Here is a 27,774-nt window from a genome sequence, read left to right on the forward strand (position 1 = left end):
TGTTGTCCTCTTTTGATTCAGATTAGCCTCAGTAATCTTTCCCCTTACTGTGTTGTCCTCTTGATTCAGATAGCCTAAGTAATCTTTCCCCTTACTGTGTTGTCCTCTTGATTCAGATTAGCCTCAGTAATCTTTCCCCTTACTGTGTTGTCCTCTTGATTCAGAATATTAACAAATGTAATATTTCCTTCACTGTGTTGTCCTCTTTTGATTCAGATTAGCCTTAGTAATCTTTCCCCTTACTGTGTTGTCCTCTTGATTCAGAATATTAACAAAAGTAATCTTTCCTTCACTGTGTTGTCCTCTTGATTCAGAATATTAACAAAAGTAATCTTTCCTTCACTCTGTTGTTCTCTTGATTCAGAATATTAACAAAAGTAATCTTTCCTTCACTGTGTTGTCCTCTTGATTCAGAATATTAACAAAAGTAATCTTTCCTTCACTCTGTTGTTCTCCTCTGATTTAGAATATCTGCATAAGTAATCATCTTTCCCTCACTGTGTTGTTCTCACTTGATTCACAACATTAACATAAGTAATATTTCCATCACTATGTTGCCCTCTTTTAATGGCAATTAAGTAATCATCTTTCCCTCACTGTGTTGTTCTCACTTGATTCACAACATTAACGTAAGTAATATTTCCATCACTATGTTGCCCTCTTTTAATGGCAATTAAGTAATCATCTTTCCCTCACTGTTGTTCTCACTTGATTCACAACAATAACGTAAGTAATATTTCCATCACTATGTTGCCCTCTTTTAATGGCGATTAAGAGATGCTCAAACATTGTGTATTGAGATTATGTAACTTCCTGGACATAACCCATTTAATTTTGGCGACATGAAAAAGTGATTTTTTAAAACAAAACTGTTGTTCATCATAAATATTCAGAGATGAAGAATCAACATCATGAATCAAATCTTGCACATTTATTTTCTTGCTATGGAAAGTAGTGTTTCAACCAACTGAGTTGGCCATAAATGCAGTAACAATTTAATATAATGATCAAAATGAGAAAAGGGTGACTAGAACCCAAATACATTAATGAAAAAATATGGCTGAAGAGAACATGTAAAAATAAAATGCACAGCATCTTTTTTCTCTTCATTACTTAACATGATTGTACAAGTTTTTCAGTATGTGATTACAAAGTAAATAATGTATGGAATCAAAGGCTTGAATCTTTAGGACCATCTACCCAGTTTTGTCTCTTTGGCAAATCTTATAGGGTTCAACAAGTCATATGGAAGAATTTTTAAATTTTTAAGTTTCATTACTTTTTTTAATGAAAGGCATCAAAACATAGGATCACATAGTAACACTAAATATTCATATTTGAAGATGAATAATATTTATCACAAGTATTCCATGGAGCCTGTTGTCTATCTGCATTTGTGTAATGATCTAACCAACTCAACCCCACCCCACCAAACTGATGACATCACTGTTACTGTCACTAACTCAAACCCACCCCATCTCACTGATGTCACCAGTTACTGTCATTGTAACCAACTCAACCCCACCCCACATCACTGAAGACACAGTTATTGTTACTGTGACCAACTTTACACTCCACTCCATCTCCCTGATGACACCACTGTTACTATCACTGTAACTAACTCAACCCACTCCATCATACTGATGACACCATTATTACTGTCACCGTAACCAACTTAACTACACTCCACTCCATCTCCATTATGACACCAATGTTACTGTCTCTGTAACCAACTCAACCCCACTCCATTGTACAGATGACACCGCTGTTACTGTCACTGCCAGAAACAATGATAAATATGTCTCACAATGCTCATGCAAACAAGGCAACTTAATAAAGATAGCATCCAAGTCATTTAAATCACAGTAGAACCTGTGTTAGGTGAACACCTTTGGGTGCTCTCTAAAGACAAGTGTTCCTCTAAAGCATTTTTTTGAGCATCTTATGTTGCTGATACAAAACCAATTTGAACCTTTATAAAACTCAATTTGTTGCTTAACTATATTCCCTTAATAGATACAAATATCAGGAAAGTAAAAGAAGGGCCATGTAATAAATACAAACCTTCATGTATGTTTTGTTCCAAGTTTGGGGAAAGAACTTATTTGATATGGCATATTAATATGCCTGAACCTAATGGTCTTAAAGAATCTCAAAGCATCAAGCCAGTTACTGTATGCCCACTTTGAATATATTTATAATCTTTTAACAGAAATGGCCTTTGAAGAGAGCTCAGCTTTTACTGTACTCCTATCTTTATGACAAATCATTGATTCCACATTTTTATATTAAAAAATATATAGTGTATAATAATGTAAATATTAAAGTGAATATATTTTATTTCTTGATAATATACTCTCTAAGAATGGAACTTTATATATATATATATATATATATATATATATATATATATATATATATATATATATATATATATAGTAGATAAAACACCAAATACATTAAAACTATATTCTTAAAAATTAAAAAAATGACAGAAAATGCAAAGTTAATGTCAAACATGTATACAGAATTTGGAGTGAAAAAGAATTTCACATTGGGGTAGCATTCATAACTCTTTAGTAAAAAGTGGCATCTGAACTTCACATAAAAACTGATTCTCAGTGAAATAAAAATACTAGTAAATGCAGGAGCTAAAATTGATTGCATCTGTCAAACTATTTACAATTAAAAAATGGATGCACATGTGGATTTGTAAAAACTGAAAAAAGAAATGGAGGCTAACTGAAAAAACCTAAGGTGGAAGCACATTACAATTGTTGTAAGATGGGACATTCTCAAAAGGACAAAACATGTCTTCCAAACTGGGGTTTTTCATCAGAATTATAAGACAAATTAGGATAGTGGTAAAGAAAACCAAAGAGGAATGACTTACTAAAGTAAAAAATTAACATTTACAGACACTGTTTATGAGAGTGGTGGTGAGGAGTATATTTTTACAGTGAATGACAGTTGGTGTGAAATGATAACATTCACACGAGTAAATTCAGTCTGGAGCAATTTGCAACTTAATATATTTAAATCTGTTAGAACAGCTAAAAATAAAGCTTATCAACTGTACATCTATGAAAAGCAAAACCAATTATACCCCCTAAAGTGTGACAGTAACACTTGAGATAAATGGAAGTTTTACATCGGAAGTGCAGGTCAAAGAGGGATAGAATACTACTGCAAATCATATTGTTTATTGATGGAAGCAGCTGAACTTTGTTTACAGCAGCTAGGACCCAGGGTTAACCTTGTAGAAAAGACAAACATGTTAGGAAGACCGTTTTGAGGCATTAGGAAAGTCTATGAACTTGAGCTTCATCTTGATAAAAGTCAAGCAACAATACAGACTCCATTTAGTTTAAGTGAAAAGTGAGTTAGAAACTATATGGAATGGGACAACTGCAGATAACTGAAAAAGTAACCCCATGGGTTAGCCATGTAGTGGTGGCATAGAAGTATAATCCTGTTTGTTAGCTAAGTAGTGGTGGCATGAAAGTATAACCCTGTTTGTTAGCAAAGTAGCAGTGGCATGAAAGTATAACCCTATTTGTTAGCCATGTAGTGGTGGCATAAAAGTATAACCCTGTTTGTTAGCCATGTAGTGGTGGCATAAAAGTATAACCCCGTTTGTTAGCCATGTAGTGGTGGCATGAAAGTATAACCCTGTTTGTTAGCCATGTAGTGGTGGCATGAAAGTATAACCCTATTTGTTAGCCATGTAGTGGTGGCATAAAAATATAACCCTGTTTGTTAGCCATGTAGTGGTGGCATGAAAGTATAACCCCGTTTGATAGCCAAGTAGTAGTGGCATGAAAGTATAAACCTGTTTGATAGCAAAGTAGCAGTTGCATGAAAGTATAACCCTATTTGTTAGCCAAGTAGTGGTGGCATAAAAGTATAACCCTATTTGTTAGCCATGTAGTGGTGGCATAAAAGTATAACCCCATTTGTTAGCCATGTAGTGGTGGCATAAAAGTATAACCCTGTTTGATAGCCAAGTAGTAGTGGCATGAAAGTATAAACCTGTTTGATAGCCAGGTAGTGGTGGCATGAAAGTATAACCCTATTTGTTAGCCAAGTAGTGGTGGCATGAAAGTATAACCCTGTTTGTTAGCCATATAGTGGTGGCATAAAAGTATAACCCTGTTTGATAGGCATGTAGTGGTGGCATAAAAGTATAAACCTGTTTGTTAGCCAAGTAGTGGTGGCATGAAAGTATAAACCTGTTTGATAGCCAAGTAGTGGTGGCATGAAAGTATAACCCTATTTGTTAGCCAAGTAGTGGTGGCATGAAAGTATAACCCTGTTTGTTAGCCATGTAGTGGTGGCATAAAAGTATAACCCTGTTTGATAGCCAAGTAGTAGTGGCATGAAAGTATAACCCTATTTGTTAGCCAAGTAGTGGTGGCATGAAAGTATAACCCTGTTTGTTAGCCATTTAGTGGTGGCATAAAAGTATAACCCTGTTTGTTGGCAAAGTAGCAGTGGCATGAAAGTATAACCCTGTTTGTTAGCCATTTAGTGGTGGCATAAAAGTATAACCCTGTTTGTTGGCAAAGTAGCAGTGGCATGAAAGTATAAACCTGTTTGTTAGCCATTTAGTGGTGGCATAAAGTATAACCCTGTTTGTTGGCAAAGTAGCAGTGGCATGAAAGTATAACCCTGTTTGTTAGCCATGTAGTGGTGGTATGAAAGTATAACCCTGTTTGTTAGCCATGTAGTGGTGGCATGAAAGTATAACACTGTTTGATAGCCAAGTAGTAGTGGCATGAAAGTATAACCCTGTTTGATAGCCATGTAGTGGTGGCATAAAAGTATAACCCTGTTTGTTAGCCATGTAGTGGTGGCATGAAAGTATAACCCTGTTTGTTAGCAAAGCAGTAGTGGCATGAATGTATAACCCTGTTTGTTAGCAAAGCAGTAGTGGCATGAAAGTATAACCCTGTTTGTTAGCCAAGTAGTGGTGGCATGAAAGTATAACCCTGTTTGTTAGCCAAGTAGTGGTGGTATGGATTTTTAACGTAGCTTTAAAAAAAATTCAGTCATATCGCTATGACGTCTGCAGTGTGGCAGTTTAGAGTGATGTATAGCACTGGGGCATTATGCTGTAGACATGTAGCATAATGTCCCTCCCATTCACATTATCCTGATACCAGGCCAACCAGTCATAACACTAACCTCTTTAAAGCTGAGCACCAAGTGAGGCAGCTGCTAGTACCATTTTTATAAGTCTTAGGCTACCAGAGTGATTGGTATGGAAATGTAACCCTATGGGTTAGTCTAGTAGTGGTGATATGGATGTATAACCCAATGAGTTACCTTAGTAATGGTGGCATCGAAGTGTAACCCTAACCCTATGGGTTAGCTTAATAATACAGAATGGGTTTTGCCTAGATTAGTGGTGGCATGGAAGTGTAATGGAGAGATACTGAATGAGTTAGCCTAGAGTAGTGGTGGCATGAAAGTGTAAAGTAAGTGATACCAAATGGGTTGGTCTAGTAGTGGTGGCATGAAAGTGTAAAGTAAGTGATACCAAATGGGTTGGTCTAGTAGTGGTGGCATGGAAATGTAATGGTGAGATACTAAATGGGTTGGTCTAGCAGTGATTGCATGGAAGTGTAATGGCAAGCTAATGAATGGGTTATCCTACAAGTGGTGGCATGTTAGTGTAATGGAGAGATACTTTATGCATAGATCTATCTCAGAGAAATAAAGCAGGGCTGAGAGAAAGGCAAACAAGTCCTACAATGAAATGCAATTTTTTTTTTTACAAAGGTACTGTTGACTCAAAGCTGGACCTGAAATGAGAATATTACCAAATACCACTGAAGGAGTAATCTTGGCAATCACAACATTCATAACCCACAAAGGCTTGTATCATATCACAATAATGATGGTTGGTATTACATCAGTACCAGAAAAGTGCCAGCAAATTGCCCAATATGTCCTACAAGACTGTGAAATGGGCATGTGACCCTTCAGATAACATGTACATATATCAAGTCTTGAGGAATACAACAAAAGATTAAAGACAGTTATCGGCAAAGTAAGAAAAAAATTGTATATTTTAATAATAAAAAGTTATCGGCAAAGTAAGAATTTTTTGGGTATATTTTAATAATAAAAAGTGTATGCTGAGCATGTCAAGACTTACAAATCATGGGTCTTCTTGTCTCAGCAAGAAGTACTCTAACAGGCAAGGGCAAAGTTAAAGCCATTCTAGAAAAGTGCAAGTGCATAACAAGTAAGAAGCTTTCTGGGTTTTCTTGATTTCCACACACAAGAAAATTTATTTCAGATTTAGCTGTAGCAGCAGCAGCAGAAACCTTACACAGGCTTACAAAGGGCTCATTTAGGTAGGAACCCTAGCTGATGAACTACTTTAATGTTTTAAAAGAAATACTGGCCAGTTAAGACATTTTAGGCTATGTCACCAGAGTTACTGTTCGGACTCAGTGCAATGTTGGCACAAGTTCAACAAAATGAGGAAAAAGTAATTTTTTATGCAAATATAGTCTGTCTGATGTGGAGAAAAGTTTCCAAAACTGAAAATGAAGCATTTTAGCTCAAGCCTGAACATGTAATAGAGTCATAATTATTTATGAACCTTTATAATTTATTTATTTTATCAAAACCATTTGCAAGAATTCAGTTGGTAATTTGGTTTCAAACATACAGATTTACAATGAAATACCAACCATGAAAGATAAATATTGTGGATGTGTTGTCATGGCTCAGCTGTGCACAAATTGAAAATAAGTCAAATAAGAATGTAACTGATGTGTGTAGAACTTGAAAACAAGTCAAATAAGAATGCAACTGATGTGTGTACAACTTGTATCACAGGCTGCAATAACTGAAGAAAGCATTATACAACTTGAAAACAAGTTTAAAGAAAGAATGTAACTGATGTGTGTACAACTTGTAGCACAGGCTGCAATAACTGAAGCAAGCATTATACAACTTGAAAACAAGTCAAATAAGAATGTAACTGATGTGTACACAGGCAGTGATACCTGAAGCAAGCAGAAGAAGAATGAGAAAACTAAAAAATTTTATAAAGTTGGAACAAATGAATAACTCATTTGGAAATTGTTTAATTAAACAAGAACTCTGCAAACTGTCAGAAATTTAGTGCTTTCAGGGACATGTGTGTGTGTGTGTGTGTGATTTGGACTAACCTGTTAATGCTGAGTGCCAAGCGAGGCAGCTGTTAGTATCATTTTTATAAGTCTTTGGTATGACTCAGTCGGGGATTGAACCCACACCCTCCCGCATCTGAGAAAGATGCTCTAACCACTTGGCCACCGGAGCAGTCCTTCAGGGACATGCACAGCTCCACCTAAACATCATGCAATAAATTGATAATGCCAACACAAGAAGGTCATTTAGGTGTTGTTAGAACTAAATAAAAACTACATACACATGTTTAAAGGCCAGGGATGGAGAAAGAAGCTGAGCATTTTTTCTAAGATAATGTGAATGAGGTCAATTGGAGAGTACAACAATGGCACCAGAACCTATGAAATCCACAAAGTTGCCCGACAGACCATGACACAACCTTGCCATTTATATTCTGGGACAACTTCCATCTGGTCATTATATATTTGTAGTAGTTGATTATTGTAGTACTAACAGGTTACATTATGATAACCACAACTTCAGATAAAAGGCTTGAGAGAATGGACTATCTGTATCAATAACCAATGACAACAGCCCATAATTTGGTTTCCAACATGTTATAAATTTAGCTCTAAACAACTGACCACAATGAGTCCCATATGTTAAAAATTTATCTCTGAACAATGGATAAAACATAGAAGTATTAGTCCTTTATGACCACAGGCCAAAAGAAAATTTAGATGTAAAATAGATCTCTGTTAAAATGCACCAAAATAGCTCAGGGAAAAGGTGGAGAGTTGAAGAGAGCCATTTAAACACATTTACTAGCTTACAGACCACCACCATATTCAACATCTACTAACTGTCCATCTGAATTGATGTTGGGAAGGAACATTCAAACAAAAGTGGCCAGGAAGTGAATTGATTTTGGGCAGGAAAATTCAAACAAAAGTGGCCATGAAGTGAACTGATGTTGGAAAAGAAAATTCAAACAAAAGAGGTCAGGAAGTAAATTAGGAGTAGATGATGACATGGTTAGATATCACTATGAAAAAATGAACCAAGAGCAAATGAAACAATACGTAGATGTCAAGAGAAATGGCAAATTTTCTCATCTTTAGGTTGGAGATACAGCTCTGCTCCATCAACCAACACATGTTAAGTACTAACACTGAAAACAAGCCTTTCATGTTAGCTGAGAAAAATGGAAATGGAGTAAAATACAAAACAAGCACAACAAAAGAGACAAAATATGTAGAAAGAGAATTTCCAGTGATGCAAATTCAGCAGGGCAGAATCAATCTCCAGTCACTGAGTGGTAAAACAATGAAACAGACTCAACAAGAGAAACATAGTGAGATGATTGATAAAAATATATAAATTACATAGTTTTGTGGATCCTCAGCATTATGAGAGGAGGCTATGTCATAAAATAGACCCATATGCAACAAGGAGAATGCACATTTTATACTTAAATAAATTTGTCCAATAAGACCTAGTTAAAATGAATTGGATTCATTTAGTACATCAGAACTAGGATTTGTCTTGAAGTGGAAACTAAATAATAGTTAATTTTAATTCTGTGATTTATTTTATGTAAAGAACAAAATCCCCAAGAAATTATGAGTTATTTTAGTTTAGTCTTCAAAGCATGTCTGTGAGGTCTAAAAGTTAATTGAGATTTTATTCACAAATTATATTTTAATCTTACAAATGAATGTTCACATTATGAGAATTAATCTCAAGGGAGGAATGTAGTGTACTGAACAAGTCATAACCACAGATAGACAACTCATGAGATACAGTGTAATGAAGCAATGCAATTAGAATAACCTCCAACTGGCAACTCCATCAGATCTCCTGCTTTATTGTTGATTAAAAAGATGTATAAGAGAAAGCATGGTGTTACATGGCCAGACTGTTAATCAGATCTTTGTTCAATAAAGTTAACTGACACTACATCAATGTCTAATTAAATCTCATAACCTAACACAAATAAAATGCTTTATAGACAATTTAATGTGACCTAAAGTATCCAAACTCTTGTTACAGTGCTGCTTAGGTGGCACTCTACAGTTTCATATTTTGCAAATGGTTAGGATTTTAAAGAAAAAGAATTTCTCCGGCTTTCCTCACTGGTTATACTGGCTATTTAAAAAAGACCTTGTATATCTTAGGTATAATGCAAAGAACCTTTAATTCCCTTTATTTTGGTTATGATTGATGGGTGTACTATGGGTTATAGAGTATACAGCTTGGCCTTACTCCCGATGTGCACCTTTCAAAAAAGTGCTAGCTCCACTTGGTCATTTTCACTTCCTGAACTTCAGAGGTAAATTGTATAAAAAAGAGCTGATAACTTTTTTTACATTTTATATATTTGGTAATTCATTCATTGCATTTTCAGAAGCTGGTATTGTCTAGTCTGGCAAAATTCATTTTCCCTATTTTAATAGTTGCTGTGTATAGTGTACTTTAGACTAATTCAGGCTGATTTTTTAACACAAGGGAGCAGTCATTTTAGTTAGCAGTGTGCTTAAATCATGTAAAATTTCCAAAAGTACAATATCCAAAGAAATATCATCCACATTACATTAATGTAGCATAGAGGTATGCCAACATTCTCTCCACTGTGCATGTTTTAAATGCAAACTACTTCACCTTACATATGTCACTCTCTCAAAAGTACATATTAACTGGTGAGCGCCCCCTTAAAAGAAAAACACAAAAAAAAACATTAATCCTTATTTCCAGACCAGAGGCAATCAAAATAATGTATAATAAATCTAGCAAAGAACAAGGTGTTTATGCATATACACACAAATCCCCTCACCACCAGAACCAATGTACAGAGAAGTATGGAGGAACTGATATCAAAGTACATGTAGTAGGATTTAAGAGATACACAATATCAGTTGATTCAAGCTGCTTTGGAGATCATTCAAAACCCATTACTTACTGGATGTGAATGACGGAAATATTACTTTTCATTATGACCACTGTAAGATCAAAGCATAGTTTGATTAGTCTTGATGCACATATAGATTAAAGATACAGAGGATGTAACAAACAAAAGGCTGAAAATACAAATATCACTCAAGTGCAAATACTAGGTCACAGTGATCTAGTTTTGGTATAGATTAATTAGTCTGACAGTGAGATGCACTCAAATATCAATTTTCATGAGCAAATGTAAAATATGGTCTAAGATATAAATTTTGCTAATAAGGTCAGTGGCCTAGTTTTGGTATGACTAATTTTAATGTGTCAGTTAAAGATTCAAAGAGGTTCAAGGCATAAAAAAATGGGAGAAACTCCAAGTCACTCAAGTGTCAAACTGACCTAGCTTTAGAATGGCTGAGTTACTCTTACTGAAATCTAAGTTACACAAGTGTAGGTAAAATTGGGTACAATATATAGAGAGTATCATGAACAAATAGATGAAATACACAAGTTACTCAAGAGTACAAGTTAGGTTCCAGTTATCTTGTTTTGGTATCGCTGAGTTAATTTTACTGACTTGTATCCACACATCAATGTACAAAAGTGTAGATGCAACAGGGTCCAAGAAATGTGGTGTAACAAATGAACATAATAATGAATAACATCCCCTGCAAACCTTGTTGCTAGCTAAATTATAAGGATATTTATAAAAGTTTATATAAATGCTGCTAAATGCCTATTACCTTTTTTGAAACTCCATTCCTTAAAATTTTTACAGGACTGAGAATGAAACAATTATATTTAATACCTGATAATTTCTAAATGACTACACATAGTAATAAATCCAAAGTTGTCTTTGAAAATAATTATATCTCTTAAATAAACCAGACAAGTCCCAAAATATTTGCCCTTGAAAGTAAGCCAGCCTAAATTATATGTCACCAACATTTTTAAACTGATTAAATCATCTTATATACAAGCACTTATTAAACACGAAAAGAGTACTGTCTTCTAAGAAAAAATATATTCTGGACAATATATGAATAATTCATTGCAAAATCATTAATCAGTAATGTTAAATGTTTTTTACAAGCATTTCTACTTTAACCTCATCAAATTCAGCATTTCCTTTAAAAAAAACCAAGCTAAAATTACACATGATAAAAAACGTTATGGCTTATTTTCAAATTTGTAGGTATCCAACTTGAGCTCTGGTGACTGTCAAGAAAATGAAAACTATAAATACAATTAAAATAATTAGTCCAACATGTAGCTTATAGCCCTAGAAACGTATATGATATGCATTGAACTGCCATGGAAAAAAACTTGATTTTCGCCATACAGTTATAATATATGTAATAAACTCAATGTATCACATTCCAACTCTGTCAAATGGCACATAAAATAAACAATACATAAATTAAAGTCCAATGTATGGTATTTCAAATACACAGCTACAATACATATATTAAAGTCCAATTTATGGTATTTCAATTCTTTGTCAAATGGCACAAAACACAAACATGCAGCAGACTGATACAATTAATGACAGATAACATTCTGAAAAATAAAAATATTCAGTTTCTTTAAATATAAACTTCTGATACAAAATATGGAATACATCAACACCCAACTAAACTTTTAAAAACAACAAAAAGGTTAGAATTATACTGTAAATATAATCTGACTAAACATACAAATAAATAATGTACATAAACCCATTACAATATCTAATACCTTTCTGTCCTCACACATTATTTGGCTGAATTGGTAATGAGTAAAGGAATTGCAAAGTACAATTTGATTATCATCGTCATCCAAGTGCTTTTATTTTTAAGTTGCCAATTTTCCTACAAAAAGCAAGAGCAGTAATCTGCAACTCTCTAAAATGGTTTCCACTTTTGTGTCTGAATGAAAAGGAAATTTTTTGTACCTCCCAATCATTTCGAAGAATGGACTGATTTTAATTATGGATATGCTCTCTCAGTGGTCATTATATTACAAAATATTCATAAATAAGGTTTGTAATTTGTTGTTCAAAACTTAAGTTATGATTTTCAAAATAAACAGAAACACTGCCATAACCATCTCCTTTTGCTAGGACTGTTAAAGCATAAACACCACACATGTACTTTAAATGACTTACATGTATTTTTTAAGCAATTTTATTTCAAATGAAAAATGTATTTTTTTAATAAACCTTATTTTCAAATAACTTATATTTTAAAAATAAATCATATTTTTCACTGACTTTGGTTTACTGATGCCTTTCTTCCATCTATGAAATACTGATGAACAGCTAACAGCAAAGAGTTGTTACTGAACACATGGACCGCTCCGGTGGCCTAGTGGCTACGTTAAAAATCTAAATCACACACACACACACACACTGAACACATGCATTTAGACTTGATAATATGCATAAATAATTGTGTTAAAACCCTATGTGTTCCCTAATATCACTGACAAAAAAAGTTATAGAAATTTCATTTGTAGATAATGTTACTTATGCAGTAAATTATATACTACAAGCAACTCAGATGATTATTTTACCTCGTCTATGACTAGTCTGGTTCATATGGAGAATACTTTAAAATCAGATGATTTCTGACCCTGCATTCTAAACTTTTGTTTTTGTAGCATGAAACTCAAGCTCAAACTATTCCTATCAAATATGAAGTAAATCCACATAATGAAATTTATCATCCAAGCCGAGGTAGCAAGTTTAATATGTTCCTTAAGTTCTATGATTCAATCTATATTTTAATTCAAATTACAGAAATCCAAATGTTCTACTTTGAGTTAGATTTTTGTCCTAAAAAAATGTCCACAGTTTCATGGGTTAGTATTGCACAATAATAAGCATTCAATTATCTTTTCTCCACAGACTGCTTCTTTTCTTTGATTGACTGGTGCTTTGTGTCAGGAAGAGGAAGCTCAAATCCAGAGCCTAAAACAGACATAAAAAACTAGTGTAAGTAAAAAAAATGTTTTGTGTACTTAGTCTTAAGTAATTATGTTGTTTCTTGACATTTACAGGTGTAGATAATTTGCTTTTAATGTAGGAACCTTGTGCATAACTATATCTTGAATGCTGCATGACTTTCAAAAACATAATAAACTTAAAAACCTGTCTCAAAAGACCACTGCCAAGAGTCCACTTGTCTAGAGACCAGATTTTCAATGCAAGGATTTTTTGATTATACAGTGTTATAACAGGTCATAAGAGATGCCAAATCATTAAAGAAAGCTTTAATAAACTGACTATTTAAAACCACAAAAAAGAACTTTATCTAATCAAAAAACAATCCTCAATACCGGTATTACAATATTCACAGTAACAACAATTGCTATTTTCAAACTATCTCTTATCCATCATACTTATCATTTATAATATTTTCTTATTTATTTGTATTTGTTCAAACCATCAAAAGTTTTGAATGGAATGTCCATTTTAGCAACATTATTTTCAATTTTAAATATAGCAACATGTTCAAATATTCTTTCCACTTATATCTTGCAGCTATTAGCACCAAGTGTACTGCAAATTGCTCCACTCATTAAAATCTTCATATAGATATAAAATTAATGTGGCAGCCCATCTGTGTCAATGTTTATCATAGTTGATTCTGCAATATACATTTATAAATGCAGGATAAAAGTTAAGTACCTTTCTGATCCAGATTTTTCAACTCCACCATTTCATGCTTCAACCTCAGTCTCAGTATATGCTGCATCAATTCATTTCTATAAGAAGTTGTTCAAAATGAGAGAGTCAAAAGTAAACAAAATATCCACATGACATGCACTTGAATTCTTTGTGAAACTTCAAACTGATTTACCCAAACAGAGAAACACTGGCAAAAGGATATGTAGCATTTCCTATATAGAAATTATTTCACATTAATATTAATTAACATCACTGATACTAAAACACAGATATTGACAAATTAACTATTTCACACTAATATTAATTAACATCACTGATATTAAAACACTGATATTGACAAATTAACTATTTCAAGATAATATTAATCAACATTCATGATACTAAATGCGGCCATTAATAAATTAACTATTTCTCAACAATATTAATTAATAAAATTGATACTTAAACACAACTATTGACAAATTAACTATTTCACGATAATAATAATTATAATAATTGACACTAGAATAAAGAGGTTTGTTACAATTGGGTTGCTTTATTACCACTGTTCTGTATAGCCTGTCTTCAATAATTTAATAATAAAGCAATGACATTTGCAAAAAAATCATGCTTGCTTATTCTAAGCATCATGATACTACCACCAACGATCCCATTAATGAACACTATAACAATCCATGTAAAATTAGAGAATCCATGTAAAATAAGAACTCTGGAGAGGAAAAAAGAAAGAAGAAGTAAATCAGCATTGGACCAATGCAAAAGCTACAAACTACTTGAAAAACTATTGGCAATCTGCAATGGTTATCTCCCTTTGCAGTGTGGCCTTTCTGATACTCCCTTTAAAATTATGTATTTTCCACGTTATCCCCATAAAATCATGTATAGTCCAGGTAATCCCAATAAAATTATGTACAGTCTCTAATCCCAATTAACTTATGTGAGTCCTTACATGTATTTGTTCAGACAGCAAAGACAGCAACCAATTTAGCTTCCTTTATGCAATGTACCACCATATGCTATGTAATTTTTTTAATGCAACCTTCTCAAGCAACAAATCTACAATGGTAACATTTTAAAAAAAAGCAAAACATAAACTTTACTAAGAGATGAAATATAAACAATCTGGTGGTAAAATTTTAAAAAATGCAAAATATAAACTTTAACAAGAGATGGCATTGAAACACTCTGGCTGTATCTACCTATGATTGGAATTGGAAATTCCCATTCTCTCCAACTTGAATTCATTGCATCTTATCAATGTCCTTCCTAAAAGATATGCAAAAAAACCCACTATAAGGACTATAATAAAACATCAAAATTCAGTCATTTACTGAACATTTACACAGACAAAAGACAATGAACATTCTAATATTATAAATTCTAAATATGAAATAAACTCCTTCCATTCAATAGCATACCAAATTTAAGACAATGACATCAATTTTTAATTTACTGGAATATTTTCTAAACAATGGCAAATTGACAAAGTTACAAAACTTTGATTCTGTGTATGTCACATGATGAAATTAACCTGCCAGCTGAGGATCTCTACCCCAGTGCTCTAAGTACAAGAGGTACAGAAGTTCAACTACTGAGTGCTCACAGTACAAATCGAACAGAAGTACCAGTGGCACAGATGTTCTGTTACCCAGTACTAAGTGCCAGTGGCACAGAAGTTCTCTTACCCAGTACTCTAAGTTCCAGTGGCACAGAAGTTCTGTTACCCAGTACTCTAAGTGACAGTGCTCCAGAAGTGATTTTTCAAAAATATGCTTCCAAGAGCAAACAATTTTTATTAATTCTGGGGTATAATTATTAAATGCATAGTTTTAAAACAGTACTTGCTATTTTCAAAACTAATGGGGACCCTGGATGACCAAGTGGTCCAAAACACACACTTTTATGGATCACTGCCATCTCACCTCATTATGCATGGGTTCGAGTTCCAGGCTTGATCACTGTGGTTATGTGTGAAAGCTGCCAGTAACTTCCTGTGGGTCGGCGGTTCTTACTGAAGGTTTCCCAAGTTGTTATGCTTGCTGCCATATATAGCCTATCTTGCACTGAGAAATGTGTTTAAACCCCAAACAACAGCAAAACTAATGCCTGCTTTTTTTATCAGTGCTCATTTCCACCAGGACTAAAAATGCTCAGTATAAGAGGATAGGATACCAAGAGTATGGACATTTAAACATGTATAACATTTGCATTCATGAATACTATTTTTCCAGTGATGGACCAAATATGATTTTGTGGTTAGGATGCCAGACTTCTGACCAGAGGAGTGAATTCAAATCTTGCCAAGACTAGGCCAGTCCTGCCACAATGATGTGTTGCTATGTAAGACACTTTACACCAATTGCCTTAATACAAATATAATTATTCATGTTTTGAAAAGCAAATAAAAACAGAAAATAAAAGTAACTATTTACCTGTCACTTCCTGCTCTAATAGTAAGTTTCCATACAAATCATGGCAGTGCCCTCCGTGTTTCTTTAACCATTTATTGACATCAGCACTTGTCCAAAAGTGAAGTGGCTTTGTTTTATTCCTGGTTGGTTTCTTCCCTCCTGTGCTGGGCATCTCCTTTAACTTTGGCTGTGAAAAGAGATAAAGTAAAACCAGTCTTGCGAGTCCACAAGTTCTTCCAATAAAAAATGTTTAATTGAAGACTGGTTGTATTATTCAGCAACACTTATTTGTGTTTTAAAAATATGGACATATTAAATGGCTGGTTGTCTCCCAAAATGACAACATGTGTTTTTATATATATCAAAACCTTGTACAGTATTTTTACTATATATGAAGGAGGACAATTTTATTTTTTTAAATTGAATTTACACCCTGATCTACTAGACTTGGTGACAGCACACTAATACACTAAAAACCTAGATTACAGGCACAACCTATGTACTGCTCCATTCAGTCAGAATGTCACTCGGTACTTAGATACAGGCACTATCTCCTGATGTATTGTGTGTTGACCGGCAAAGTCCAATATACATATACGTGTTTATCAGTCGGTACAGTTTTCCTACAGTATGTGCAGTTTCATATTTTTTATATCACAATGTTTTACATGTCACTGTATGTGATTCAGATTGGTCCATATAATCCCATTAAATTAATGTGCAGAATTCTCTTTAATGACTGGCTGTGACTGTGGGTAAACCTTTTTAACTACACCTTCTGGAATATGTTGTTTTCAATTAACATTTTGGTGGCCATTTTTCAACTTCAGTCAAGAAAGTGAATTGGGAAAAATGGTCCTGAATATGGACAATTTATCCCCACAGGGGTTTGTAATGTCATGTATAACAATATCATCATATGAAAATGCCATAAAACATGAAGACAGGAACAATAGGAGGAAGCAAAACTAAGGGTATACCTATAAGATAGGATCCACCTATATACAAGCATAGTTTAAATGTTAGCTTACTGAAGTAAATAAACTCACCTCTGTTCACAGAAAAATGTGGACATAAACCAGTTTCTCAATTGACAGAATTTTATCCAACCACAGCACATTTACACTGTAAACATGTAATGCAAATCCTACTCAAAAAGAAATTTGCTTACATCTTCTGTACAGTCCTCCAAATCAAATACTGCAAATACCTGGCACAAATACATTAGAGTAAATATGAGAATTTCTGCATCCAATAATCCTCTTTTTATATGAATTTCACAACAATGTAATGTTTAGTTATTAAGGTGACCCTAAAAGGGTAAACAGATTGTGTATTGTAGGTCTACTCTAACTGGTACTTTGTACTATATCAAACAATGTGACATCACATGAACTGGACATCCTGTGTTGAAAAACGATGTTGTTTTTCTGAGCTTTTCTGTTTATTCGGATGGGCACTTGCTCTTTGATTTAAAGTTTATAAAAAGGTATAATCTACTTTACTAGTTCAACTTTGTTTGGGACAAATGAAAGGTGCAGCATCTGTCAGAGTAAACAAACTTATTCATTCTTCTTTCTATCTAAATACTTTTGACTGAAATAAAAACTATCTAATAAAAAGAATCTCAAATGGGTAATAATTTAATAATAAATTTATGAAACCAATGCTCACAAAAGTTATTCAACAAGTTTCATAAATTCAACATTAAATCATTACCCATTTGAGATCCTCTATGTACATACAGGCTCTTTTGCTGTGATAGCAATAAGCTTTGAGAACTGTAATTCCTCCCACAATGCACTGTACTGAATATAGTTGTGAATTTCAAGGTCAACATAGGTAACTGTTGCTATGCTGAATCGAAATTGATCATAATCATTAACTGGGTTTTCATTAGACACGTACCCTCGGGTTCTGAAGTGTCAAATTTAAATATGATCCATTTTTTATCCGAGAAAATTCTGAGTTGCGTGTCTTATTGACGCACGTAGATTTGGGCTGAAGCATCAATCCTAATTACCCTAGATTGGCCTCCGGATTAGTTTCTAACCAAGAGTACGCTATCCAAAACATATTTTACTGTAGGAGTCACTGATAGACATCTGCTCGACAACACTCTGGACCTTGACCACTAATAATATCACACCAATGGAAGATATATGAACTGGGTGGAGCTAACAGTTCACTGAAGTCATGCTTTGCTGCAAATGAATTAATCTTGATTGTTTTGAGATTACGTTTGAAGCATATGATAGAGGAAGAGGAAATAATTATGACATTTATGGACTGCTTTTTGATCCAACATCAGTACTGGTATGTTTAGACATCAAAATTATAATCAACTGGTCAGAACTGGAGCATATGGCAGCTTGTGAAGTTGGTTGTTTTACTGGCAATTTGCTTCCTTTGGCAGAATGTTTGAAAATTTGGAATCAATTATAACTTCACTGGATTCATTTCTGATAAAATATCGCCATTTGTTTGATTGCACTTTATATACTAATCAGTTAGACAAAACAAGAATATATCGCTTCTCATGAAGCCCGGTTTCAGCGTGGGACTGTGTTTTACTGGTGATTAATTTGCTTCAATTGGCAAAACATTTAAAACTGCAAACATCTTAATTAATGGATCATTCCAAAAAAAAAAAATTAACGGATATAACAGTCTGTGCATACATCTTAGCTTTAAAATCACAATGGAGCAGAGAAGTATGTTTTCTTTTTTGTCTCAGTCTCAGAAATGACCTGCTGGTTATGAATTTTCTGACCCTCAGACTCCAAAAAAACAGAAAGAAAGTGTCAGCTCTGAAGACAAGGAGAAACAGTCAATCTTTGAAACTTTGTTAGAAAATTTAAGGACGACCGGAAAAGCGAACTGACAATTCTGTGATGTACATCCTTAATATATGAATAATATATAACCTTCATTAGTTGTATGGGAATAATTTTGCATATTTTTGTTGTTGTTGTTGTTGTTGTGGGGTTTAACTCAATTTTTCAGCACACGATAGGCTATGCATGGCGGCCAGTATTAATGGTGGAGGAAGAACCAGGGAAAACCCCGGGAAGAACCACCGACCCACGAGAAGCTACCGGCAAGCTTTCTCACATACCCACACTGGCTGAATCCTAGACTCGAACCCACACAGACAGAGGTGAGATGACAGTGATCCATAACGGAGAGTGCTTTAGACCACTAGGCCACTCGGGGCACATATTTTGCATATAAAATGATTTGAGTCATTGATAATAGAATTTGTTGCAACATTGAAAATATAATAAAGTATAAAATAATCCTGTGTCTGCTTCATATACAAAATATAAACACATAGTTAGAAAGAGAAAGACTTTCACAAAAATCAGTATGTATGTTTCTTAAAAAAAATACTGTACAAGTATTTCTCATTATTCAGCATGAGACGAGAAATCTTAAACATCAATTGTTTCCATCAATAACAAGGAATCAGAGCTATGTGCTCATGACTGTCCAAAAGAACTGACTCTTGAGATTTCAGTTTTGACTCTTGAGATTTTCATTTTGGCTCTTGAGATTTTGGGGTCAAGGGTAAACTAACTCTTCTGTTTTGAAATCTACTGAGAACCCTGATTAATTAATTATTTTCATTAAGGATAATGTCAGAATGCAACAAATAATATTATTTATACAAATTAAAATAGTTTCCCATACAAATTTAGATTAAAATACCCTTCCTACAACAAACTACTCATTGTAACAGACAAGTTGTGGTCATTAATTTCAGTTTTAATATACTGAATGCTGCCATTTCATCCAGATTATGAAGACCACTATCAATTTATGCAGATCAGTTTTGTAAAGCTTGCCCTGGAAGGTGACTGGAAGAACTGAAAATTGCCCTTATCAGCTTGCCCCAAAATATTATAACATATCACAACTAAATTTAAAACATTAGGTAATATAAAATTTTGGGATATTTTAAGGAAATCACTTTATATTTATGTTATAAATAAAGAACATCTGCTTTTTTTATGTTTTGTTGCACCTTAATATGCCAATATTTAAAGTTATCCAAAAAGATATATACAAAAAGTACATGTAGATACATGTATACAGATATGCTGATGAGGAGTTAAGGAATGGTAAGAACTAATATATATATGTAGTTAGAAGAGCAAGACATATATAAATGTATCTAGATGGATAAATATAGAGACAAATGAGGGATTTGTAGTTAGCTATTATTTTAAGAGAGAGAGAGAGAGAGAGAGTTTTTTTCACATAAACACGTTGAAATGAAAAATTAAACACCTACTTTTTCTTTGAAACAGATTCATTAGATTTGTTTGTGGAAACTGCCTATATATGGTAATAGATTCATCTCTTAAACTATATTATGCTTTCTAAATATTTTTAGCTTTACTGTATGAATGAAATTCAAAACAATCAGGGATTTATAAATGTTTGATTCACTGCATCTAGAAATATATATATGCAAATATGTCAATGTAGTTCAAATTTGTGATGTAGAAATAAGGATCAAACAGCTGTAATGAATGCCAGGTAAACATGTAGAAATAAGGATCAAACAGCTGTAATGAATGCCAGGTAAACATGTAGAAATAAGGATCAAACAGCTGTAATGAATGCCAGGTAAACATGTAGAAATAAGGATCAAACAGCTGTAATGAATGCCAGGTAAACATGTAGAAATAAGGATCAAACAGTTGTAATGAATGCCAGGTAAACATGTAGAAATAAGGATCAAACAGCTGTAATGAATGCCAGGTAAACATGTAGAAATAAGGATCAAACAGCTGTAATGAATGCCAGGTAAACATGTAGAAATAAGGATCAAACAGCTGTAATGAATGCCAGGTAAGATAAATGGGTTACGTAAAAAAAGAAAAAAAGAAACATGAAGGCAGTGATAGGGGAGTATACAACTTGCAAACATAAAGCATTATAAAATGAATTCATCTTCTCACTATCTCTACAGTTATTTGCACTTGTGCACAGGCAAGTACCTTGCAAATTTGATCTTGTGTGAGATGAACTGCAAATATGAAAAAATGCATTTTTCAGCAATAAATCAAGGTTTGAAAAGAAACAAGAGTCAGAACAGCAACTGACAATTTTCAACTGCTGCCCTTTTCTGGTACTCTGGATAATCATAGATGTCAATATATTTCAAGGAAAAACTTGTGACTACTTGTAAAATTCTAGCACTGACCTAGCCTGTGTCCAGTGTATAAACATCAGTTTCCATATATGACATATTTTCCATCGCCAAAAGACCATAAACTCACAAAAACCACTTCTGTGGCCCCCCTTTTTAAAAGTCCATATGGAAAGTTTCTAACCTAATATGTCTCAATCAGATCTCACCTTATTTGTGTCTGTTGGGCTCTTGTCTGCTGTAGGCTTGGACTTCGTGCTTTCTGATGTCACTGACTTTGGTAACTTGGTACTTTCTGATGCCACTGTATTTGGTAATTTAGTGCCTTCTGATGCCACTGGCTTTGGTAACTTGGTACTTTCTGACACCATGGTCTTTGGTAACTTGGTGCTTTCTGATGCCACTGTCTTTGGTAACTTCTTGCTTTCTGAGGCCATTGTTGATAGTTGGTATTAAATGTAGATATTTATTGGAAACAAACCCTGGACAGAAGACTAATTTGGTTACTGCAAGTGAGAAAGAAAAACTTTAAAAGGATGCACATATCAATGGTACACTATTGCAACTACTCATTTTTTCTATCCATTAACTTTCAAATTAATTTACCAGTAGCCATTGAAATTAATCCTCTCTATAAAATGCAGGGAGGGATGATCCAAAAACAAGAAGGGTGTGAAACACACCCTTGTACTCCCTATTCTACCCTACCTACTCACCTCAAAATCTCCACCCCTAAAGCCAAGTCTCAGGGTATAAAAACAGAATTATATCAACTTGGGCCAACCTTAGTAGCTTATCTAAATTTGACTTCTCACGTCATGTGAGTATATAAATAGCTGGTAGTTACAGAGGGTGGAATAGTTTCAAAGTTATGACCTTAAGCTTACATCCTTTGGACCACGGATGGACTCTGTGGTCAATGTCATTCCAATGTGTAAGTTTGTCATTTTTGATGCTCCGTACATGTCCATATCTTTATATGGCCCTGCTGAATGATGTGACCACATTTTATCACATCAAAGGGATCATGACCAACAGGATGTTCAACAAAATAAAAGACAATCAGACACAGTAGAAAATAAAGAATGATACAAAGAAAAATAGTGGAATCTCAATGCTGTCACCCTGGTTTGCAACTGTAAATTTCCACTCCAATAAATTACTAAGTTGCATTTGAAAGGACAGTATGACAAAAGCATCATTAATGTCTCAGATCTTGAAGATAAATCAAAACTACCAGCCTGAGGGCTATTATTTACTGGGTGAAGTGAGATACGTTCATCAAAGTGTGGTATAAATTAATGATTTTTTTTGCTAACTTCATCTATTCGGTAGATGTGAAATGTGACATCAGAGATAATAAATATATCTGGCTAAGTGTTTCATTCTATCACCTTCCTAAGGAAATAAAAGCATAAGGAAAACTCTGGACTTGATTACACTGTGTCCTGAACGTATTCATTCACAAGAGTTTAAATCTGAGGTAGAAGAAAAATTTAACTACTTTAGGTAAATGTTGACTTCATGACCATTTTTCTTAGTCTAAGAAAATAATTAAAAATGACTGAGTGCATATAGTTTTTCTAAATGTCATAAAAAATAAGTATATTATGCTCCAATGTTTACATGTATAAATTACTTTGGTTTACTGCTTGCATACATTTACAAATGTGGCAAATGTGTAAACAAACATGTATTTGCCTGTCAGTGATGCAGGAACTGCCTGTTCCATAAATGACGTTTCTATACTAATGCCAAAACAAGTGATTAGTAAGATTTTTTTCTGTTATTTCTTTATTTAAAGTAAGGATGATTTTCATAATGAATGTGGCATTGCTATGAAAAATGAAGCTGAATAGGTTAATGAACATGACACAACTTTATTCATTTGGTAGAATTACTGATGTTGCTGACAAAAATTCTTTAAACCTACATTATTTACCTTTAAGCAACATGTTCGTTAACAAAGTAGGGCACCACCAAAAATTCTGTACTTACTATTACTTAGTATTTCTGAACATACCATGACACATATTGTACCACAATTATATTAGGGACCAGCCATTAAAACTTCTGTGGGGGGAGGGTATTTGTTTGGTTCTTTGGTTCTTAAGGGGGTGCTCACCAGTTATTATGTACTTTTGAGAGAGTGACGTATGTAAGGTGAAGTTGTTTGCATTTAAAACATGTACAATTACAGCATGCACAATGGAGAGAATGTTGGATACCTCTATGCTACATTAATATAATGTGGATGATATTTCTTTGGATATTGTACTTTTGGAAATTGTACATGATCTGATCACACTGCTAACTAAAATGACTGCTCCCTTGTGCTAAAAAATCAGCCTGAATTAGACTAAAGTACACTATCCATAGCAGCTATTAAAATAGGGAAAATGAATTTTGCCAGACTAGACAATACCAGCTTCTGAAAGTGCAATGAATGAATTACCAAATATATCAAATGTAAAAAATGTTATCAGCTCTTTATTATACAATTTACCTCTGAAGTTCAGGAAGTCAAAATGACCAAGTGGAGCTAGCACTTTTTTTGAAAGGTGCACATCTGGAGTAAGGCCAAGCTGTATACTCTATTAGCTCATATTACACCCATCAATCAGACACCAAAATAAAGGGAATTAAAGGTTCTTTGAATTATACACAAGACATACAAGGTATTTTTTAAATAGCCAGTATAATCAGTGAGGAAAGCTGGGGAAAGTCTTTTTCTTTAAAATTCTAACCCTATGCAAAATACGAAACTGTAGAGCACCACCTAAATAGTTTGAAGAAAATATAGTTAAGAAACCCCACTATTATAACCAATATATTACTTGGAAAAACATAAATTACACTGAGGTAAAAGAAATCAAATATTACAGCTAAAAAGAAAATCACTACCCCAACCCACAGGAAATTAAATGGTCAGTACCTTACAGTAGACGAATTTGCAATGTGTACATTAATTATTGCATTAAGCTGTCATCTAAACACTGTAAATAATTTGAGAGGAGTAGAATACACTTTAAATATCACCCAGCAAAAACATATTTATATCAACAAATAGAAATTTAGATACAAATGCAAAGTGTTGACACTGAAGCCTATAATTACTAGCTACACTTCTAATACAATAGGCAGGGAAGTCTGAGTGGGATGCCAACACACTGACTCAACAAAATGGAAAATAAATAGCAGACTAGAGAAATAATATGAAATTCAAATGAAAAACAACTGCTCTCCTGAAAATCTTCGGATGATTCTTGGTCCTATCAAGGAATAAATGTACTGAAAATATTAACCTAAGCTAGTCAGTAACTACAAGCATTATAATTTTTTATTTTCTTTTTAATCTGAAGTTTTTCCCAAAGCTGGAGTTGATCTGATTATCTTGCACAACAGCTCATTCAGCCACCATGTTTGCATATGTGACAAGAGTCAAACAGGTGACTAAAGGTTCCTGAACATAATAATATGAATGTAAATAGTTATTTTTGAAATATTCTAAATCAGTTTGTGACAAACAACAATATTTTGTACAAAAACAATTGGGAACTATTTTCTCATGAAGAAACATCATCATTAAATTCACAGGAGATTACTGGGAATTTCTGAACATTCCTTACTGATGGAAGCTATTCAAATACCAGTAGAGTGGAGAAGTACTTTAGATGTACCACTGGTAAAAACACTGGTAAACTGGCATACCAGTAATACTGTGCAGTGTGCACCTCTATTCATTAACAGAAACTCTGATGAGCAACATTTTATTTGAAAGAAACACCATTTCAAGGTAGTAAGCCACTACAGTTTATTTATCATAGATTCTACAAAAGCAACCTATGTACATGTAAAAGCAGTACATCCAGTAGCATTACTGACTTTTTATCACTTAGATCATGTAGATATATGTCACGGTACAAAACAATATCACAACAATCCGAATAATGTTTTACCCTAATTGTCAGATATATTAAACAATGATAAGTCTTACAACTGAATCATGTCATAATGAGGTGAAAGATGAATGGCAGTAAAAATAATTGAAATTTTAACAAGGTGTCAATCATTCCCATATAAATAACCATCAACAGATGGGGAGGGGTTTCTGAATTTAAAAAGGCTGTAAGGTTAAATGGTATTACTGAAACAACTTGATGTCATTGTTGAAGAGGACACTGGCATTGTTAAATAGGGGTCAAATCCATTATTTTCTATGTACGCATTCCTGGTATTGATTTAAAGTTACAATGCTGTCGGGCATTTCTATGCACTTAAGCTTTCTGTCTCCAATACTGAAGCAAAATGCATACTGAATTAGACCAATTGATGAAAATAAAATACAGCAATGCTTACCATTTGAAAAGAGGCAATTGTCACCAGAATATTCTGTTCAAAATAATATTAATTTTGGACACTGGGGATACCATTACCACACCCGTGTTTCCTGACTCGCGATATGTCGGCCTATTCTGCGCACAGCTTTGAAAAGATGTAATGTTTTTCCATCGGGCTATATAAATGAAATGCATTACTTTGAACTGTTTGTCACCTGTTCAGTTGAGTAATCTGGTCAGGTTTATAACTGGCTTTACAAAATTTAATGTAAAAATGCCAATAAATGGCAAAAGATATTAAGCAAACTAAACCAATCTTGTAAAAAAGTTAGTAAAGTTCAACATTTTATTAAAAAAATAAGCTATTATGTGGAAGAGAAACAACAATGAATAGGATGTAATATGTTTATGTCTTGTTGATGGGGGAAAATGACTAAAGAATTTAGGAACAGACTATATGCTTGGGAATTTCTTGAGCATTTATGTTCTAGCATCAATCTGACATGTTGGGTAGCAGATGGTTTTGTACATGTGGGGCAACTTATTGCATAATTGGAAACTTGGATTAAAATGCAGTATTGTTTTAAGGTATACATTTCCATCTTTTATATCATGTATTTATTTGTATAATTCTAAAACATACACAGTAAATTGGATTTTCTGGGTTACTGGTTCAAGAAGGTCATGGAGTGGGTCTTCATGTTGACATGTAGAAATCACATTTTCATATGCATTTCGCGTCAAAATACAGGATATTTTTTTATACACTTTATGAATATAACTTTCCTTAATTAATGTACGAGAGTTCTTTCTTGATACAAAATTGATTTTTTAAACCAAAAATAGCACGTGATCTAATGTTCACAGAAATGATGTATCGTTGCGCAGGGTTAACCGACATGGTGGTAATTGATTATTCTTTAGAATTTGGGTATTATGGTGTGGTTGTCTGTTATTTCGTCGAAAGTGTACAGCGAGTCATGAGGCAATGATGCTTATCCGGAAGTGAAATCTGTGATTAACTGCACGTTGCTTTGTTTACAGTCTAGTCTGTCATAGAAAGGCCGAATAACCGATGATTCTTTACCGTGAATTCATCTTTGAAGGTATTTCAGATTGGCATGTGATTTTTAATATGAATTGGACACATTGTTAAGTTCAGTACTGAGAAACAAATGTAGAGACTATAAGGGAAAAATAATTGTGACCCGAATCCATTTGGGCCGATAACGATAAGCCTTATCCGAATTAGCCAGGTCTGAAACAGTCTGTTAACCAAAACCGATCACACTGTCAATAAATGGGCTGTCTTTGTTCAACTTCATTAGGCCTACTGCTGGAACAGAATGGTGTATACATGACGCATATTTCACACCTGAATACTGTCAAGAATGTTACAACAATACGCGATTACTTTCTTACAATATTTCTCATCTTCTGACACTTGACAGAAACCGGAAGTTTTTGGAAACTTTTTAAAAAAAAAATGTGGAAATCGGATTATCCTCGGTCTTTTCTGTGAAAATATCGTTTTCTCAAGCAACAAAAGAAGAGGCCGAACTTCCTTCTGGAAGTTACTAATAGTCGAACATGTAACATTCATATGTGTTTATCGAATCAAAGGCGTTTAGATGGTCAAAGGTGTCCATAGGGACTAAATGCGTCTATTTTGAAGTTGACAACCAAAAAATAAAGAATGAAAAATTTACCGCGAAAGACTGTGACTCATCTATCGTATATTATGGAATGTTCATCAGCTAGAATATGATGACAACAAACTAGGTTTGGTAAATAATAAATAGCCATTTTTTTAGTTTATTTACAGACACCAAGTTTTCTTGCAACATTAAATAATGCTTCTGTTTTTTCTTCTTTTTTCTTTTGTATATATGCAGCAGCCTAACCACCCAACTACCTACCTATGTACCCGAGTACCCACATCAATGTATGTATGAATGTATGTATGTAATGTATGCATGTATGTATCCATCCATCCATCTACCCACCCACCCACCCACCTACCTACAGCTGAACTCACTTTTTCGTGGAATACCCAAATAAATGTTTTCTTCCTGTTGCATATTTCAAATTATTAAGTAGTAAGTGACTTAGACACCG

The 27,774-nt window shown here is 33.8% G+C and overlaps 1 protein-coding gene across 7 annotated transcripts in view; it reads right to left on the minus strand.

Moving 5' to 3' along the window:
* Positions 1-27,142, minus strand: part of LOC149806493 (sterile alpha motif domain-containing protein 12-like) — a 27,949-nt gene extending 807 nt beyond the window's left edge. For 4 of the 7 annotated variants that reach the window (XR_016420285.1, XR_016420283.1, XR_016420284.1 and 1 more), the window contains exons 1-6: positions 27,079-27,142; positions 21,526-21,822; positions 16,177-16,342; positions 14,944-15,010; positions 13,745-13,821; positions 1-13,024 (exon numbers count right to left, since the gene is read on the minus strand). The exon at positions 1-13,024 is cut by the window's left edge. Coding sequence is in view for 4 of the 7 variants with exons in the window: in XM_089953835.1 (XP_089809961.1) it covers positions 12,945-13,024; positions 13,745-13,821; positions 14,944-15,010; positions 16,177-16,342; positions 21,526-21,753 (618 nt within the window). In the remaining 3 variants the exon portion in view is untranslated. The other 3 variants (XM_089953839.1, XM_089953850.1, XM_089953844.1) reach the window with 3 other exon arrangements.
* Positions 27,143-27,774: the final 632 nt, after the last annotated feature.

The sequence above is a fragment of the Sinohyriopsis cumingii genome, chromosome 1 (assembly GCF_028554795.1).
Source record: "Sinohyriopsis cumingii isolate HCF-2022 chromosome 1, ASM2855479v2, whole genome shotgun sequence".
Lineage (NCBI taxonomy): Eukaryota > Metazoa > Mollusca > Bivalvia > Unionida > Unionidae > Sinohyriopsis > Sinohyriopsis cumingii.